Source organism: Petromyzon marinus, chromosome 63 (genome assembly GCF_048934315.1).
Source record: "Petromyzon marinus isolate PM22_M1 ecotype Great Lakes invasive population chromosome 63, UKy_Petmar_22M1.pri1.0, whole genome shotgun sequence".
Taxonomy (NCBI): domain Eukaryota; kingdom Metazoa; phylum Chordata; class Hyperoartia; order Petromyzontiformes; family Petromyzontidae; genus Petromyzon; species Petromyzon marinus.
Genome location: NC_133729.1, coordinates 7,454,798 through 7,472,250, shown reverse-complemented (window position 1 = coordinate 7,472,250; position 17,453 = coordinate 7,454,798). Strand labels below are relative to the sequence as shown.

The 17,453-nt window shown below is 53.6% G+C and overlaps 2 protein-coding genes across 3 annotated transcripts in view; one reads left to right on the top strand and one right to left on the bottom strand.

Annotated features, from left to right (window-relative positions):
- LOC142906343 (uncharacterized) overlaps positions 1-17,453 on the top strand; it is a 107,245-nt gene that overhangs the window by 57,083 nt on the left and 32,709 nt on the right. The gene's annotated exons all lie outside the window — the stretch shown is intronic.
- Positions 1-17,453, bottom strand: part of GPT (glutamic--pyruvic transaminase) — an 81,509-nt gene that overhangs the window by 35,589 nt on the left and 28,467 nt on the right. Inside the window, exons 3-4 of one of the 2 annotated variants that reach the window (XM_076053925.1) lie at positions 11,995-12,299; positions 8,459-8,548 (exon numbers count right to left, since the gene is read on the bottom strand). In XM_076053925.1, coding sequence (XP_075910040.1) covers positions 8,459-8,548; positions 11,995-12,204 — 300 coding nt within the window. In that variant the 5' untranslated portion in view covers positions 12,205-12,299. Of the gene's footprint in view, positions 1-8,458; positions 8,549-11,994; positions 12,659-17,453 lie in introns of those variants that run through there. The other variant, XM_076053924.1, reaches the window with a different exon arrangement.

Below are 17,453 nucleotides of genomic sequence, written 5' to 3'. Positions count from 1 at the left end.
TCTCTCTGTGTGAGTCTATGGGTCTCTGTGTGAGTCTATGAGTCTCTGTGTGAGTGAGTCTATGGGTCTCTGTGTGAGTCTATGGGTCTCTGCATGAGTCTATGGGTCTCTGTGTGGTGAGTCTATGGGTCTCTGTGTGAGTCTATGGGTCTCTGTGTGAGTCTATGGGTCTCTTTGTGGTGAGTCTATGGGTCTCTGTGTGGTGAGTCTATGGGTCTCTGTGTGGTGAGTCTATGGGTCTCTGTGTGGTGAGTCTATGGGTCTCTGTGTGAGTCTATGGGTCTCTGTGTGAGTCTATGGGTCTCTGTGTGAGTCTATGGGTCTCTGTGTGAGTCTATGGGTCTCTGTGTGGTGAGTCTATGGGTCTCTGTATGAGTCTATGGGTCTCTGTGTGAGTCTATGGGTCTCTGTGTGGTGAGTCTATGGGTCTATGTATGAGTCTATGGGTCTCTGTGTGGTGAGTCTATGGGTCTCTGTGTGAGTGAGTCTATGGGTCTCTGTGTGAGTCTATGGGTATCTGTGTGATGAGTCTATGGATCTCTGTGTGGTGAGTCTATGGGTCTCTGTATGAGTCTATGGGTCTCTGTGTGGTGAGTCTATGGGTCTCTGTGTGGTGAGTCTATGGGTCTCTGTGTGGTGAGTCTATGAGTCTCTGTGTGAGTGAGTCTATGGGTCCCTCTGTGTGAGTCTATGGGTCTCTGTGTGAGTCTATGGGTCTCTGTGTGGTGAGTCTATGGGTCTCTGTGTGAGTGAGTCTATGGGTCCCTCTGTGTGAGTCTATGGGTCTCTGTGTGAGTCTATGGGTCTCTGTGTGGTGAGTCTATGGGTCTCTGTGTGAGTGAGTCTATGGGTCTCTGTGTGGTGAGTCTATGAGTCTCTGTGTGAGTGAGTCTATGGGTCTCTCTGTATGAGTCTATGGGTCTCTGTGTGGTGAGTCTATCAGCCCCGTGGTGTAATTGCTGTGGTTGGGCGGCTGGGAGCTGAATTCTAACCCAGGCTCTCAGCGTCTTGGACCTCCGAGCCGTGCGGCCTCCTCTGAGAAGGTGGATTTCAACCAGAACAGTGATGGCAGTGGTGGTGGTTGTGGTGACAATGGAGGTGGTGATAGTGGTGGTAGTGGAGGTGGTGGTGGAGGAGGTGGTGGTGGAGGTGGTAGTGGAGGGGGAGGTGGTGATGGTGGAGGTGGTGGTGAAGGAGGTGGTGGTGATGGTGGTGGTGGAGGGGGTGATGGTGATAGTGGTGGTGATGGTGGAGGTGGTAGCGGAGGGGGTGGTGGTGATGGTGGAGGTGGTAGTGGAGGGGGTGGTGGTGATGGTAGAGGTGGTGATGGTGATAGTAGTGGTGGAGGTGGTGGTGGTGAAGGAGGTGGTGGTGATGGTGGAGGTGATGGTGGTGGTGGAGGGGGTGATGGTGATAGTGGTGGTGATGGTGGAGGTGGTAGTGGAGGGGGTGGTGGTGATGGTGGAGGTGGTGGTGGAGGGGGTGGTGGTGATGGTTACGGCAGTGGTGGTGGTTGGCAGTGCACCAGCCTTTGTCTGTTTACGAACTGCGTCACACAAATGAACTTTGGCCCCCGCTGCGATCGGTCAACAATAAACTTGAACGCGTGGCCGGGTTGACAATAACAGGTAGACAATGACAGGTTGACAATGACGGGTTGACAATGACAAGTTGACTATGACAGGTTGACACCAACAGGTTGACTATGACAGGTTGACAATGACAGGTTGACAATGACAGGTTGACTATGACAGGTTGACACCAACAGGTTGACTATGACAGGTTGACAATGACAGGTTGACAATGACAGGTTGACTATGACAGGTTGACACCAACAGGTTGACTATGACAGGTTGACACCAACAGGTTGACTATGACAGGTTGACAATGACAGGTTGACAATGACAGGTTGACTATGACAGGTTGACACCAACAGGTTGACTATGACAGGTTGACAATGACAGGTTGACAATGACAGGTTGACTATGACAGGTTGACACCAACAGGTTGACTATGACAGGTTGACAATGACAGGTTGACAATGACAGGTTGACTATGACAGGTTGACACCAACAGGTTGACTATGACAGGTTGACAATGACAGGTTGACAATGACAGGTTGACTATGACAGGTTGACACCAACAGGTTGACTATGACAGGTTGACAATGACAGGTTGACAATGACAGGTTGACTATGACAGGTTGACAATGACAGGTTGACAATGACAGGTTGACAATGACAGGTTGACAATGACAGGTTGACACCAACAGGTTGACAATGACAGGTTGACTATGACAGGTTGACACCAACAGGTTGACTATGACAGGTTGACTATGACAGGTTGACAATGACAGGTTGACGATGACAGGATGACAATGACAGGTTGACAATGACGGGTTGACAATGACGGGTTGACAATGACGGGTTGACAATGACAGGTTGACACCAACAGGTTGACAATGACGGGTGGACAATGACGGGTTGACAATGACGGGTTGACAATGACAGGTTGACAATGACAGGTTGACAATAACAGGTGGACAATGACGGGTTGACAATGACGGGTTGACAATGACAGGTTGACAATGACAGGTTGACACCAACAGGTTGACTGACAATGACAGGTTGACAATGACAGGTTGACAATGACAGGTTGACTATGACATGTTGACACCAACAGGTTGACTATGACAGGTTGACAATGACAGGTTGACAATGACAGGTTGACTATGACAGGTTGACACCAACAGGTTGACTATGACAGGTTGACAATGACAGGTTGACAATGACAGGTTGACTATGACAGGTTGACACCAACAGATTGACTATGACAGGTTGACAATGACAGGTTGACAATGACAGGTTGACTATGACAGGTTGACAATGACAGGTTGACAATGACAGGTTGACAATGACAGGTTGACAATGACAGGTTGACACCAACAGGTTGACAATGACAGGTTGACTATGACAGGTTGACACCAACAGGTTGACTATGACAGGTTGACTATGACAGGTTGACACCAACAGGTTGACAATGACAGGTTGACAATGACAGGTTGACAATGACAGGTTGACGATGACAGGATGACAATGACAGGTTGACAATGACGGGTTGACAATGACGGGTTGACAATGACGGGTTGACAATGACAGGTTGACACCAACAGGTTGACAATGACGGGTTGACAATGACAGGTTGACAATGACAGGTTGACACCAACAGGTTGACAATGACAGGTTGACAATGACAGGTTGACACCAACAGGCTGACAATGACAGGTTGACTATGACAGGTTGACAATGACAGGTTGACAATGACAGGTTGACTATGACAGGTTGACTATGACAGGTTGACAATGACAGGTTGACAATGACAGGTTGACACCAACAGGTTGACAATGACAGGTTGACAATGACAGGTTGACAATGACAGGTTGACACCAACAGGTTGACAATGACAGGTTGACACCAACAGGTTGACAATGACAGGTTGACACCAACAGGTTGACAATGACAGGTTGACACCAACAGGTTGACAATGACAGGTTGACAATGACGGGTTGACAATGACAGGTTGACACCAACAGGTTGACAATGACAGGTTGACAATGACAGGTTGACAATGACAGGTTGACAATGACGGGTTGACAATGACAGGTTGACAATGACGGGTTGACAATGACAGGTTGACAATGATGGGTTGACAATGACAGGTTGACAATGACAGGTTGACACCAACAGGTTGACACCAACAGGTTGACAATGACAGGTTGACAATGACAGGTTGACAATGACAGGTTGACACCAACAGGTTGACAATGACAGGTTGACAATGACAGGTTGACAATTTCAGTTGACAATGACAGGTTGACAATGACAGGTTGACAATGACAGGTTGACACCAACAGGTTGACACCAACAGGTTGACATTGACAGGTTGACAATGACAGGTTGACTATGACAGGTTGACAATGACAGGTTGACACCAACCGGTTGACAATGACAGGTTGACAATGACAGGTTGACAATGACAGGTTGACACCAACAGGTTGACAATGACAGGTTGACAATGACAGGTTGACAATGTCAGGTTGACACCAACAGGTTGACACCAACAGGTTGACAATGACAGGTTGACAATGACGGGTTGACAATGACAGGTTGACAATGACAGGTTGACAATGTCAGGTTGACACCAACAGGTTGACAATGACAGGTTGACAATGACGGGTTGACAATGACAGGTGACAATGACAGGTTGACAATGACAGGTTGACACCAACAGGTTGACAATGACAGGTTGACAATGACAGGTTGACAATGACAGGTTGACACCAACAGGTTGACAATGACAGGTTGACAATGACAGGTGGACAATGACAGGTTGACAATGACAGGTTGACACCAACAGGTTGACACCAACAGGTTGACAATGACGGGTTGACAATGACAGGTTGACACCAACAGGTTGACAATGACGGGTTGACAATGACAGGTTGACAATGACAGGTTGACAATGACGGGTGGACAATGACAGGTTGACAATGACAGGTTGACAATGACGGGTTGACAATGACAGGTTGACAATGACAGGTTGACACCAACAGGTTGACAATGACAGGTTGACAATGACAGGTTGACAATGACAGGTTGACAATGAAAAGTTGACACCAACAGGTTGACAATGACAGGTTGACAATGACAGGTTGACATCAACAGGTTGACAATGACAGGTTGACAATGACGGGTTGACAATGACAGGTTGACAATGACAGGTTGACAATGACAGGTTGACAATGACAGGTTGACACCAACAGGTTGACAATGACAGGTTGACAATGACAGATGGACAATGACAGGTTGACAATGACAGGTTGACAATGACGGGTTGACACCAACAGGTTGACAATGACAGGTTGATAATGACAGGTTGACAATGACAGGTTGACAATGACAGGTTGACACCAACAGGTTGACAATGACAGGTTGACAATGACAGATGGACAATGACAGGTTGACAATGACAGGTTGACACCAACAGGTTGACAATGACAGGTTGACAATGACAGATGGACAATGACAGGTTGACAATGACAGGTTGACACCGACAGGTTGACAATGACAGGTTGACAATGACAGATGGACAATGACAGGTTGACAATGACAGGTTGACAATGACAGGTTGACAATGACAGGTTGACACCAACAGGTTGACAATGACAGGTTGACAATGACGGGTTGACAATGACAGGTTGACAATGACGGGTTGACAATGACAGGTTGATGACAGGTTGACAATGACAGGTTGACTATGACAGGTTGACTATGACAGGTTGACACCAACAGGTTGACACCAACAGGTTGACAATGACAGGTTGACAATGACAGGTTGACAATCACAGGTTGACAATGACGGGTTGACACCAACAGGTTGACAATGACAGGTTGACAATGACGGGTTGACAATGACAGGTTGACAATGACAGGTTGACAATGACGGGTTGACACCAACAGGTTGACAATGACAGGTTGACAATGACAGGTTGACAATGACGGGTTGACAATGACAGGTTGACAATGACAGGTTGACAATGACAGGTTGTCAATGATAGGTTGACACCAACAGGTTGACAATGACAGGTTGACAATGACGGGTTGACAATGACAGGTTGACACCAACAGGTTGACAATGACAGGTTGACAATGACGGGTTGACAATGACAGGTTGACAATGACAGGTTGACAATGACGGGTTGACAATGACGGGTTGACAATGACAGGTTGACAATGACGGGTTGACAATGACAGGTTGACAATGACGGGTTGACAATGACGGGTTGACACCAACAGGTTGACAATGACAGGTTGACAATGACAGGTTGACAATGACAGGTTGACAATGACGGGTTGACAATGACGGGTTGACACCAACAGGTTGACAATGACAGGTTGACAATGACAGATGGACAATGACAGGTTGACAATGACAGGTTGACACCAACAGGTTCACAATGACAGGTTCACAATGACAGGTTCACAATGACAGGTTGACACCAACAGGTTGACAATGACGGGTTGACAATGACAGGTTGACAATGACAGGTTGACAATGACAGGTTCACAATGACAGGTTGACAATGACGGGTTGACAATGACGGGTTGACACCAACAGGTTGACAATGACAGGTTGACAATGACAGATGGACAATGACAGGTTGACAATGACAGGTTGACACCAACAGGTTCACAATGACAGGTTCACAATGACAGGTTCACAATGACAGGTTCACAATGACGGGTTGACACCAACAGGTTGACTATGACAGGTTGACAATGACAGGTTGACAATGACAGGTTAACAATGACGGGTTGACAATGACAGGTTGACAATGACAGGTTGACTATGACAGGTTGACAATGACAGGTTGACTATGACAGGTTGACAATGACAGGTTGACAATGACAGGTTGACTATGACAGGTTGACAATGACAGGTTGACAATGACGGGTTGACAATGACGGGTTAACCATGACAGGTTGACAATGACAGGTTGACTATGACAGGTTGACTATGACAGGTTGACAATGACAGGTTGACAATGACAGGTTGACAATGACAGGTTGACTATGACAGGTTGACAATGACGGGTTGACTATGACAGGTTGACAATGACAGGTTGACAATGACAGGTTGACAATGACAGGTTGACAATGACAGGTTGACTATGACAGGTTGACAATGACGGGTTGACTATGACAGGTTGACAATGACAGGTTGACAATGACAGGTTGACTATGACAGGTTGACAATGACAGGTTGACAATGACGGGTTGACAATGACGGGTTAACCATGACAGGTTGACAATGACAGGTTGACTATGACAGGTTGACTATGACAGGTTGACAATGACAGGTTGACAATGACAGGTTGACAATGACAGGTTGACTATGACAGGTTGACAATGACGGGTTGACTATGACAGGTTGACAATGACAGGTTGACAATGACAGGTTGACAATGACAGGTTGACTATGACAGGTTGACAATGACGGGTTGACTATGACAGGTTGACAATGACAGGTTGACAATGACAGGTTGACTATGACAGGTTGACAATGACAGGTTGACAATGACAGGTTGACAATGACAGGTTGACTATGACAGGTTGACAATGACGGGTTGACTATGACAGGTTGACAATGACGGGTTGACTATGACAGGTTGACAATGACAGGTTGACAATGACAGGTTGACTATGACAGGTTGACAATGACGGGTTGACTATGACAGGTTGACAATGACAGGTTGACAATGACAGGTTGACAATGACAGGTTGACAATGACAGGTTGACTATGACAGGTTGACAATGACGGGTTGACACCAACAGGTTGACAATGACAGGTTGACAATGACAGGTTGACTATGACAGGTTGACTATGACAGGTTGACACCAACAGGTTGACAATGACAGGTTGACTATGACAGGTTGACAATGACAGGTTGACTATGACAGGTTGACTATGACAGGTTGACACCAACAGGTTGACAATGACAGGTTGACAATGACAGGTTGACTATGACAGGTTGACAATGACAGGTTGACAATGACAGGTTGACAATGACAGGTTGACTATGACAGGTTGACAATGACGGGTTGACTATGACAGGTTGACAATGACGGGTTGACTATGACAGGTTGACAATGACAGGTTGACAATGACAGGTTGACTATGACAGGTTGACAATGACGGGTTGACTATGACAGGTTGACAATGACAGGTTGACAATGACAGGTTGACAATGACAGGTTGACAATGACAGGTTGACTATGACAGGTTGACAATGACGGGTTGACACCAACAGGTTGACAATGACAGGTTGACAATGACAGGTTGACTATGACAGGTTGACTATGACAGGTTGACACCAACAGGTTGACAATGACAGGTTGACTATGACAGGTTGACAATGACAGGTTGACTATGACAGGTTGACAATGACAGGTTGACTATGACAGGTTGACTATGACAGGTTGACTATGACAGGTTGACAATGACGGGTTGACACCGACGGCGTCTTCACGCTCACGCAGGCCCCCACAGAGGACTCGGGGCGTGTCCAGCGGCGGCAGTGCCAGCGGCGGTGCCTCCGCGCGCCGCCGGGCTTCACCGCGGACTTCACCGCGGACTTCACCGCGGACTTCACCGCGGACTTCACCGCGGGCTTCACCGCCATCGCCGCAGCAGCCCGTGGCGAAACGTTCCACATTCCCCGTGGCGAGCGGGCGGGCGGACGGGTGGGTCCGTCCAGGGTGGTGGACAACCGCTCATTTAATCAGCGCCCACAGGACCCCGTCAAACACCGGGAATCGAACCCCGCCGACCCTGGTGTGATGGCCCTCCCCGGCCCTCCCCGGCCTCCCCGGCCTCCCCTCCCGCCCGGGGGCTCACCTGACGGAGGAAGGTGATGGGCGTCTGCCCCATGGCATGCGCGTCCCCGATGTTCGCTCGGATCACCTCCGCGAACGGCTTGGAGACGCCCTGCACGCAGACGGAGATGAAAGATCCCCAACACCACCCTCCACCCTCCCACCCACCCTCCACCCTCCCACCGTGGAACCTGTATCGGGCTATCGGGGTCGAGTGTTGTTCGCGGAGGGTTGCTACGGCACGCCGGGGCGGGAGGGCGGGCGGGCGGGCGGGCGAGTGGCCACTTAAGCCGAACCGTTTTTATTTCATATTCTTAGTTTTTTCGGTAAAGTCACGTTGAAGGGAAACAACAAAATAATAAAACATATATAAAACAATAACAAATTCTCACGACGTTTCGACCATAACTCAAACGGTCGTCTTCAGGTGTGTTGGTTTGCATAAATTTATTTTTTTTAAACGGCGCATTTTTATTTCATTTGACCGGCTGAGCCCCGCACCTCCGTGGCTGTCGAGCTTATTGTTTCAGAAGCGACCTGGCCAACACAAGTGACAGCTCAGAGAAAGTGGCTCACCGCCATCATCATCATCATCACGTGGAAATGCGGAGCGGCGGCCAAGTACTCTGAACGCGGGACGCCGATTCTAAATGTGGAGGGGATAAACCGGAGGAGCCGGAGACAAATCCAAGCGGCGACCACGGGGAGAGAGAGAGAGGGAGGGAGACGCAAACTCGAAATATTACAGGCATCAGGGGGGTCGGGATCGAAACCACGACCTCCTGTATGCTAGGCGAGGTAGCTACCATGTTACCACCATGGCACGCCCCCACTACCATACCCGGCCGCCTTTGTCTCCCAAGTGGCGATGTTTACACATTGCGCCAGGTACTAGTTTGAGCCTGAGTAGACCTAGGGGAGGCCCAGCACCGGTTGAGATAATCGTCAGTGATGTCGGTGGCTGTGAGCGGGAATCGGACTCGGGTCGCCGGGTTCGTGGTGCAGCGCGCTAACCGCTGCACCACCGCTCCACCACACACACGCAGATATACAGACACACGGATACACACACAGACACACACAGATATACAGACACACGGATACACACACAGACACACACAGATATACAGACACACGGATACACACACAGACACACACAGATATACAGACACACGGATACACACACAGACACACACAGATATACAGACACACGGATACACACACAGACACACACAGATATACAGACACACGGATACACACACAGACACACACAGATATACAGACACACGGATACACACACAGACACACCCATATACAGACACACGGATACACACACAGACACACACACACATATACAGACACACGGATACACACACAGACACACACAGATATACAGACACACGGATACACACACAGACACACAGACACATGGATACACACACAGACACACACAGATATACAGACACACGGATACACACGCAGACACACACAGATATACAGACACACGGACACACACACAGACACACACAGACACACACAGATATACAGACACACGGATACACACACAGATACACACAGATATATAGACACACGGATACACACACAGACACACAGACACATGGATACACACACAGACACACACACAGATATACAGACACACGGATACACACGCAGACACACACAGATATACAGACACACGGACACACACACAGACACACACAGACACACACAGATATACAGACACACGGATACACACACAGATACACAGACACACACAGATACACACGGATATACACACAGACACACACACAGTATTGCCTTCAACTTGGACCCATATCTAACAAAGAGGGCCCTTGCCAATAAACAACTGGCAGTTCCCCAGCGAGTGAGCGAGTGGGTAGGCGTCCCGGTGAACGAGCCAGCGAGTGAGTGGGTAGGCGTCCCGGTGAACGAGCCAGCGAGTGAATGGGTGGGTAGGCGTGCAGGTGAACGAGCCAGCGAGTGAGTGGGTAGGCGTGCAGGTGAACGATCCAGCGAGTGAGTGGGTAGGCGAGCGGGTGAACGATCCAGCGAGTGAGCGAGTGGGTAGGCGTGCAGGTGAACGAGCCAGCGAGTGAATGGGTGGGTAGGCGTGCAGGTGAACGATCCAGCGAGTGAGTGGGTAGGCGTGCAGGTGAACGATCCAGCGAGTGAGTGAGTGGGTAGGCGTGCAGGTGAACGATCCAGCGAGTGAATGGGTGGGTAGACGTGCAGGTGAACGATCCAGCGAGTGAGTGAGTGGGTAGGCGTGCAGGTGAACGAGCCAGCGAGCGAGTGAGTGGGTAGGCGTGCAGGTGAACGATCCAGTGAGTGAGCGGGTGGGTAGGCGTGCAGGTGAACGATCCAGCGAGTGAGTGAGTGGGTAGGCGTGCAGGTGAACGATCCAGCGAGTGAGTGGGTAGGCGTGCAGGTGAATGATCCAGCGAGTGAGCGAGCGAGTGGGTAGGCGAGCGGGTGAACGATCCAGCGAGTGAGCGAGCGAGTGGGTAGGCGTGCAGGTGAACGATCCAGCGAGTGAGCGAGCGAGTGGGTAGGCGTGCGGGTGAACGATCCAGCGAGTGAGTGAGTGGGTAGGCGTGCAGGTGAACGAGCCAGCGAGTGAGTGAGTGGGTAGGCGTGCAGGTGAACGATGCAGCGAGTGAGCGAGTGGGTAGGCGTGCAGGTGAACGATCCAGCGAGTGAGTGAGTGGGTAGGCGTGCAGGTGAACAATCCAGAGAGTGAGTGAGTGGGTAGGCATGCGGGTGAACGATCCAGAGAGTGAGTGAGTGGGTAGGCGTGCAGGTGAACGATCCAGCGAGTGAGCGAGTGGGTAGGCGTGCAGGTGAACGAGCCAGCGAGTGAGCGAGTGGGTAGGCGTGCAGGTGAACGATCCAGCGAGTGAGTGGGTAGGCGAGCCGGTGAACGATCCAGCGAGTGAGCGAGCGAGTGGTTCGGCGAGCTGGTGAACGATCCAGCGAGTGAGCGAGCGAGTGGTTCGGCGTGTGGGTGAACGATCCAGCGAGTGAGCGAGTGAGTGGTTCGGCGTGCGGGTGAACGATCCAGCGAGTGAGCGAGTGGGTAGGCGAGCGGGTGAACGATCCAGCGAGTGAGCGAGTGGGTAGGCGAGCGGGTGAACGATCCAGCGAGTGAGCGAGTGAGTGGTTCGGCGAGCTGGTGAACGATCCAGCGAGTGAGCGAGTGGGTAGGCGTGCAGGTGAACGAGCCAGCGAGTGAGCGAGTGGGTAGGCGTGCAGGTGAACGATCCAGCGAGTGAGTGGGTAGGCGAGCAGGTGAACGATCCAGCGAGTGAGCGAGCGAGTGGTTCGGCGTGTGGGTGAACGATCCAGCGAGTGAGCGAGTGAGTGGTTCGGCGTGCGGGTGAACGATCCAGCGAGTGAGCGAGTGGGTAGGCGAGCGGGTGAACGATCCAGCGAGTGAGCGAGTGGGTAGGCGAGTGGGCGAACGATCCAGCGAGTGAGTGAGCGAGTGGTTCGGCGTGCGGGTGAACGATCCAGCGTAGCCGGCGCGCAGGCGCTCACCTCCTGCAGCTCCTTCTCGATCTGCTGCGCGCGGATCACGATGGGTCCCCGCACCGCGTACTCGAGGGCGCGCACGTTCTGGTTCATCGTCTCCAGCGTCAGCGTCCTCCACGCGGGCTCGGCGGCGACCCCATTCTCCCCGGCCGCGCCCGTCCGCTGCTTCGTGCCGGGCGAGGCGCACCGCCCGTTGCCGCCGCCGCCGTTGTTCATCGTGCCGGGCCGGTGGCTGCGCTGCTGCCGGTGGTCGGGGAAGCGCGGCGACCCGGCTGGCTGTCCACGGGAGATTGAGCGCAGGGCGCCGAGTCCTGCGCGATGAGGAGGAGGAGGAGGAGGAGGAGGAGGCCGGCGCATGCCAAAGAGGGCGGCACCAACGCCGGGCGTCAGGCGGACGCGAGCCATCGCGCCAGCTACCATCGCGACCCGCTGCCAAGATCACGTCGCCGCCGCCGCCGCCAGACCGAGCGGCAATTCACGAGCGCGGGAGATGTCGGCGGCGTGGACCGCGAGCGTCCCGTGGCGACGCCGCGGGCTGTTTCGTTATTTGGTTATCGCCGTGGCACGGGGGGCAGGGAGGGCGGTTGAACTTTGAACCTCCGAGTCGTGGCCGCTATCTCGCGGCACGGGTCAGCGGAGTCGGCGGAGTCGGCGGGGGCCAACGGCACAAGGGAGCAAAAGCCACCGCGGGGGGGGGGGGGGGGGGCGGGGGGGTGCGGGGGGGTGCAGGCGCACCACCTGCACACTCGGCAGGTGAGGCACGCCGACACCGAAACCCCAACACGCCGACCCCCGAGTCCCCGATGCCGGCCCCCAACAATAACCCCGACACCGACCGTGACCCCTGACGCTCCGACCCCGTCGCGAATTAATTGAACGGTGCCCCCCCGTCACCCCCCCCCCCCCCGCCGCCCCGGCTGGCGGTCGGATCGCCTCGACGACGCTGCGAGTGGCCACGACTCCCACACACGGAGCGGCGGCCGTGGGTGTGGGGGTCAGGGTTCAACTGGAGCATCGCTTGCGTTGGATTTTCTCTGTCTCTCTCTCGCTCTCTCTCTCGCTCTCTCTGTCTCTCTCTCTCGCTCTCTCTCTCGCTCTGTCTCTCGCTCTGTCTCTCGCTCTGTCTGTCTCTCTCTCTCGCTCTCTCTCTCGCTCTCTCTGTCTCTCTCTCGCTCTCTCTGTCTCACTCGCTCTCTCTGTCTCTCTCTCTCGCTCTCTCTCTCGCTCTCTCTCTCGCTCTCTCTGTCTCTCTCTCGCTCTCTCTGTCTCACTCGCTCTCTCTGTCTCTCTCTCTCGCTCTCTCTCTCGCTCTGTCTCTCGCTCTGTCTGTCTCGCTCTCTCTCTGTCTCTCTCTCGCTCTCTCTCTCGCTCTGTCTGTCTCTCTCTCTCTCTCTCTGTCTCTCTCTCGCTCTCTCTGTCTCACTCTCTCTGTCTCTCTCTCTCTCTGTCTCTCTCTCTCTCTGTCTCTCTCTCGCTCTCTCTGTCTCACTCGCTCTCTGTCTCTCTCTCGCCGACTCTGCCACTCTTGCTCTCTCACTCTCTCTCTGTCTCTCTCTCTCTGTCTCACTCGCTCTCTGTCTCTCTCTCGCCGACTCTGTCACTCTTGCTCTCTCGCTCTCTCTCTCTCTCGCTCTCTCTCTTGCTCTCTCTCTGTCTCTCTCGCTCTCTCTCTCTCGCTCTCGCTCGCCGTCTCTCGCTCTCTCTGGTTTTGTGTTTTGTTTTTCCTCCCCCGGCTTCGCCCGGACTTTGTCACTCGCAGAGAAGAGGGCACCCGTGAGTGGCGGTGGGACGTGGTGGGTGAGAAGATCGGGGTGGGGGGGGGGGGATGAGAGGGACGATGGGAGGATGGCGGTGGATGGGGGTGGTGGGTAGGGTGGTGGGTGGGAGGCCAAGGGTTGAGTGAACAAGGATGCCGCTGTGTCTGTGACCGCCGCACCGCACGTGATCATCGCGCTGCCACCCCCGTTTGGTGATCGTCGCTTGGTGTCGGGGTCACTGTTAGGGGTCGCTTCGTGTCGGGGTCACTGTTAGGGGTCGCTTGGTGTCGGGGTCATTGTTAGGGGTCGCTTGGTGTTGGGGTCATTGTTAGGGGTCGCTTGGTGTCGGGGTCATTGTTAGGGGTCGCTTGGTGTCGGGGTCATTGTTAGGGGTCGCTTCATGTTGGGGTCATTGTTAGGGGTCGCTTGATGACCGTCCGTATTATTGTTGTCGTTATCGTCCGGCGTCTCCGATTAAGCGCGGTTGGCCCACGTACGGTGCGTAAGAAGTTCAACGTACACACGCAAAGACAAAGATCCCCCGTGTAGCCTGTAACAGACTGTAGGGGCAAGTGCTTTTACCGAGCAGCGCCTATGAAGGCCGGCACGGCACACGAGGGGGTGGGTGGCCAGCACCACGCCCGGCCGCCTTTGTCTCCCCAGTGGCGATGTTTACTACACACCGCACCAGGTACTCATTTGAGGCTGAGTCGACCTGGGGATGGCCGAATCCCGGTTCAGATAATCGTCACTGGTGTTGGTGGCCATGAGCGGGAATCGAACTCGGGTCGCCGGGTTCATAGTGCAATAGCGTGCTAAACGCTGCACGTACGGTGCAAAAGAAGTTCAGCATTCATACACACATACACGTACACAACAACAACAACAACCGCCATTCGCCACTAAGTGGCGGTGACGTCACCACGACGCTTGTGCCAGGCTATGTGCACCCTGAGGCCACGTGAAGTGTCGAACGCCCGCCGGCAGGAGGTCACGGGGCAGACCCAGGTGCCACGGGTCGACTGTCTGAGATGACTGAGATGACTGGCTGATGCACCACCTGTGCCCCCTACTGTGCCAACCTGCTGTGCTTTAGCCACCCGGCGCTCTGCTCGTTGTTGTGAGCGTCGCTCCTCCGCCCTCCGTTGTTGTTGGAGGGTGACTACCTCCAACTGCCCAGTAGCATCCTTCACAAGCCTCCTCCAAATTGGCCGATCTTGACACCGCTGGTACCAGTCATCGGCAAGTCCACTCAGCTCCACGTCCTCCTGTGCCACATCACTCCATCTCTTCTCTAGCCCGTGCCGCGCCCGTTTAGCTCGATCCGGCCGAACAAAAGCTGTTTCGGCATGCTGGGCATGCGGGCTACATGACCCAGCCAACGTACACACACACACGCACATACACACACATGCATACACACACGTACACACACACACACATTCGCACAAAATATGAACAGCATAAACTGCGTTGCGACGTCATTTGATGGCTGTCGAAGGCGAACGACACGGCGATCTTTAACCCTCGACGAGCTCGACACGACGCGCCAATCCAAGTTTCAAAGTTTTCTTTGGGGGCCGGCCATAAATGACATCACGCGATTTTGGACGATTTTTGACCCCTGTACACCAGGCGAGGTAGTAAACATCTCCTAGCCACCGTGATGATGATGATGATGAGAGAGAGACACGCAAACTCCAAATATACAGCAGCAGGCGTCAGGGTCGGGATCGAACAGACAACCTCCTGCATACCAGGCGAGGTAGTCAACATCTCCTAGCCACCGTGATGATGATGATGATGTGAGAGAGAGAGACACGCAAAATTCAAATATAAAGCAGCAGGCGTCAGGGTCGGGATCGAACAGACGACCTCCTGTACACCAGGCGAGGTAGTCAACATCTCCTAGCCACCGTGGCACCCACCCACTACCATGCCCGGCTGTCTGTCTCCTTAATGGAGATGTTTACACACCTCACCAGCTACTAATTTGAGGCTGAGCAGACCTAGAGGGGAGGCCTCAGACCGGTTCAGATAATGGCTCACTGGGCGGCGAGTGAGAATCTAACTCGGGGCGTCTCGCCACCGTGTGGAGACGTTTTTGTCTCTCCACTGCTGGATGAGGGGGCATCCCCACTCCCGGGCAGTGGGGCGTCTCTTGGCCATACTTCACCACACCGGTCAATGCGGGCCGAGGGTCGGGAGGAGAGACACCGGCTCGGACTTCGCCCACCGGCCGGCGTGGGCCACGGGGCCGGGAATCGAACTCGGGCCCGGCGGCTGCCGGGTGCCGCAGTGCGCTAACCGCGGCGCCGCCACTCCTCCGCTCCCCCCCCCCCCCACCCCAACCAATCGTCGTGTGTGAACGCGGCGCTGACCTCTGCCCGGCTTTGTTGTTGTTGTTGTTGTGTTACCCCCCTCAGCCCCCACCCCCCCCGTCCGCCCCAGCGTGTTGAAATACGGCAACAACAACGCAGCCGACCGTCCCCGCGTGTTTACAATCTGCCCGCCGTTCAACAATCTGGGCAAATGTTCTCTCGGTGCCTGTGCCTCCTCCTCCTCCTCCTCGGTCTGGATAACTCTGAACCACGGGGCACATTTGTTGACTGGCTCGCTGGCTGGCTGGCTCGCTCGCTCGCTCGTCCGTCCGTTTTGCACCCCAATGCACTCGCTCGTCCATTCGCGTCTCTCGCTCGCACTCATTCGCCCGTTCGCTCACCCACTCATGCGCTCAGGCACGTGCTCGCTCATCCACCCGACTCTGCTGCACGTTCACCGATATGCTCGTTGGCTCAAGTCACTCGGGCTGCACCTTTGCTCACCATGACCCCGTGCAGGATCCCCAGATTCTGCTCAAACCACATCGTACACCACCCAGCGTCACCACCACCACCACCACCAACAACCGCCAGTCGCCACTAAGTGGCGGTGACGTCACCACAGCGCTTGTGCCAGGCTATGTGCACGTTAAGGCCACGTGAAGTGTCGAACACCCGCTAGCAGGAGGTCTCGGGACAGACCCAGGTGCCACGGGTCGACTGAATGAGATGAGTGGCCGATGCACCACCTGTGCCCCCAATGTGCCAACTTGCTGTGTTTAAGCCACCCGGCGCTCCGCTCGTTGTTGTGAGCATCGCTCCTCTGCCCTCCGTTGCCCCACCACCGTATGCTGAGGCATGTGGTGGCTGGGCATGCGGGCTACATGACCCAGCCAACGCAGCCTTACCTGGCGGAGGAGCTCACCAATGGGACTTGCCCAGATCTTTCAAGGATTTGTGAGCTCCTCACACAATCCAGCCTGGTTAAACCCAGGATGGATCGAAGGCAGGCCAGCCTAAATGTTTCTAATCGACGAAGATGTTCCATTAGGGGGGTCCACGTTTTGCAAGCGTAGAGGAGGGAATGACTGTGGCCGAGAAGACCTAAAGCTTAGTGCGGAGCGACAGACCAGGTAGCTTCCACACAGCGTTACGCAACCGATGAAAAGATATTGCCGCTCAACTGATTCGGAGTGAGACCTCTGCTGTTAAACCGGAGCAGGTCGTGAGCACACTGCCCAGGTATGGAAAACTGTCCACTCTCTCCACAACCTCCCCATCACCAATTGAGAGTTGTGGGGGTGGTGTGTTTAATTGTTGAATAATCTTTACCAGGACCTTTCCTGCACACTGAGGAGTGAGATGCCCCTGTAGTTGTTACAGTCTG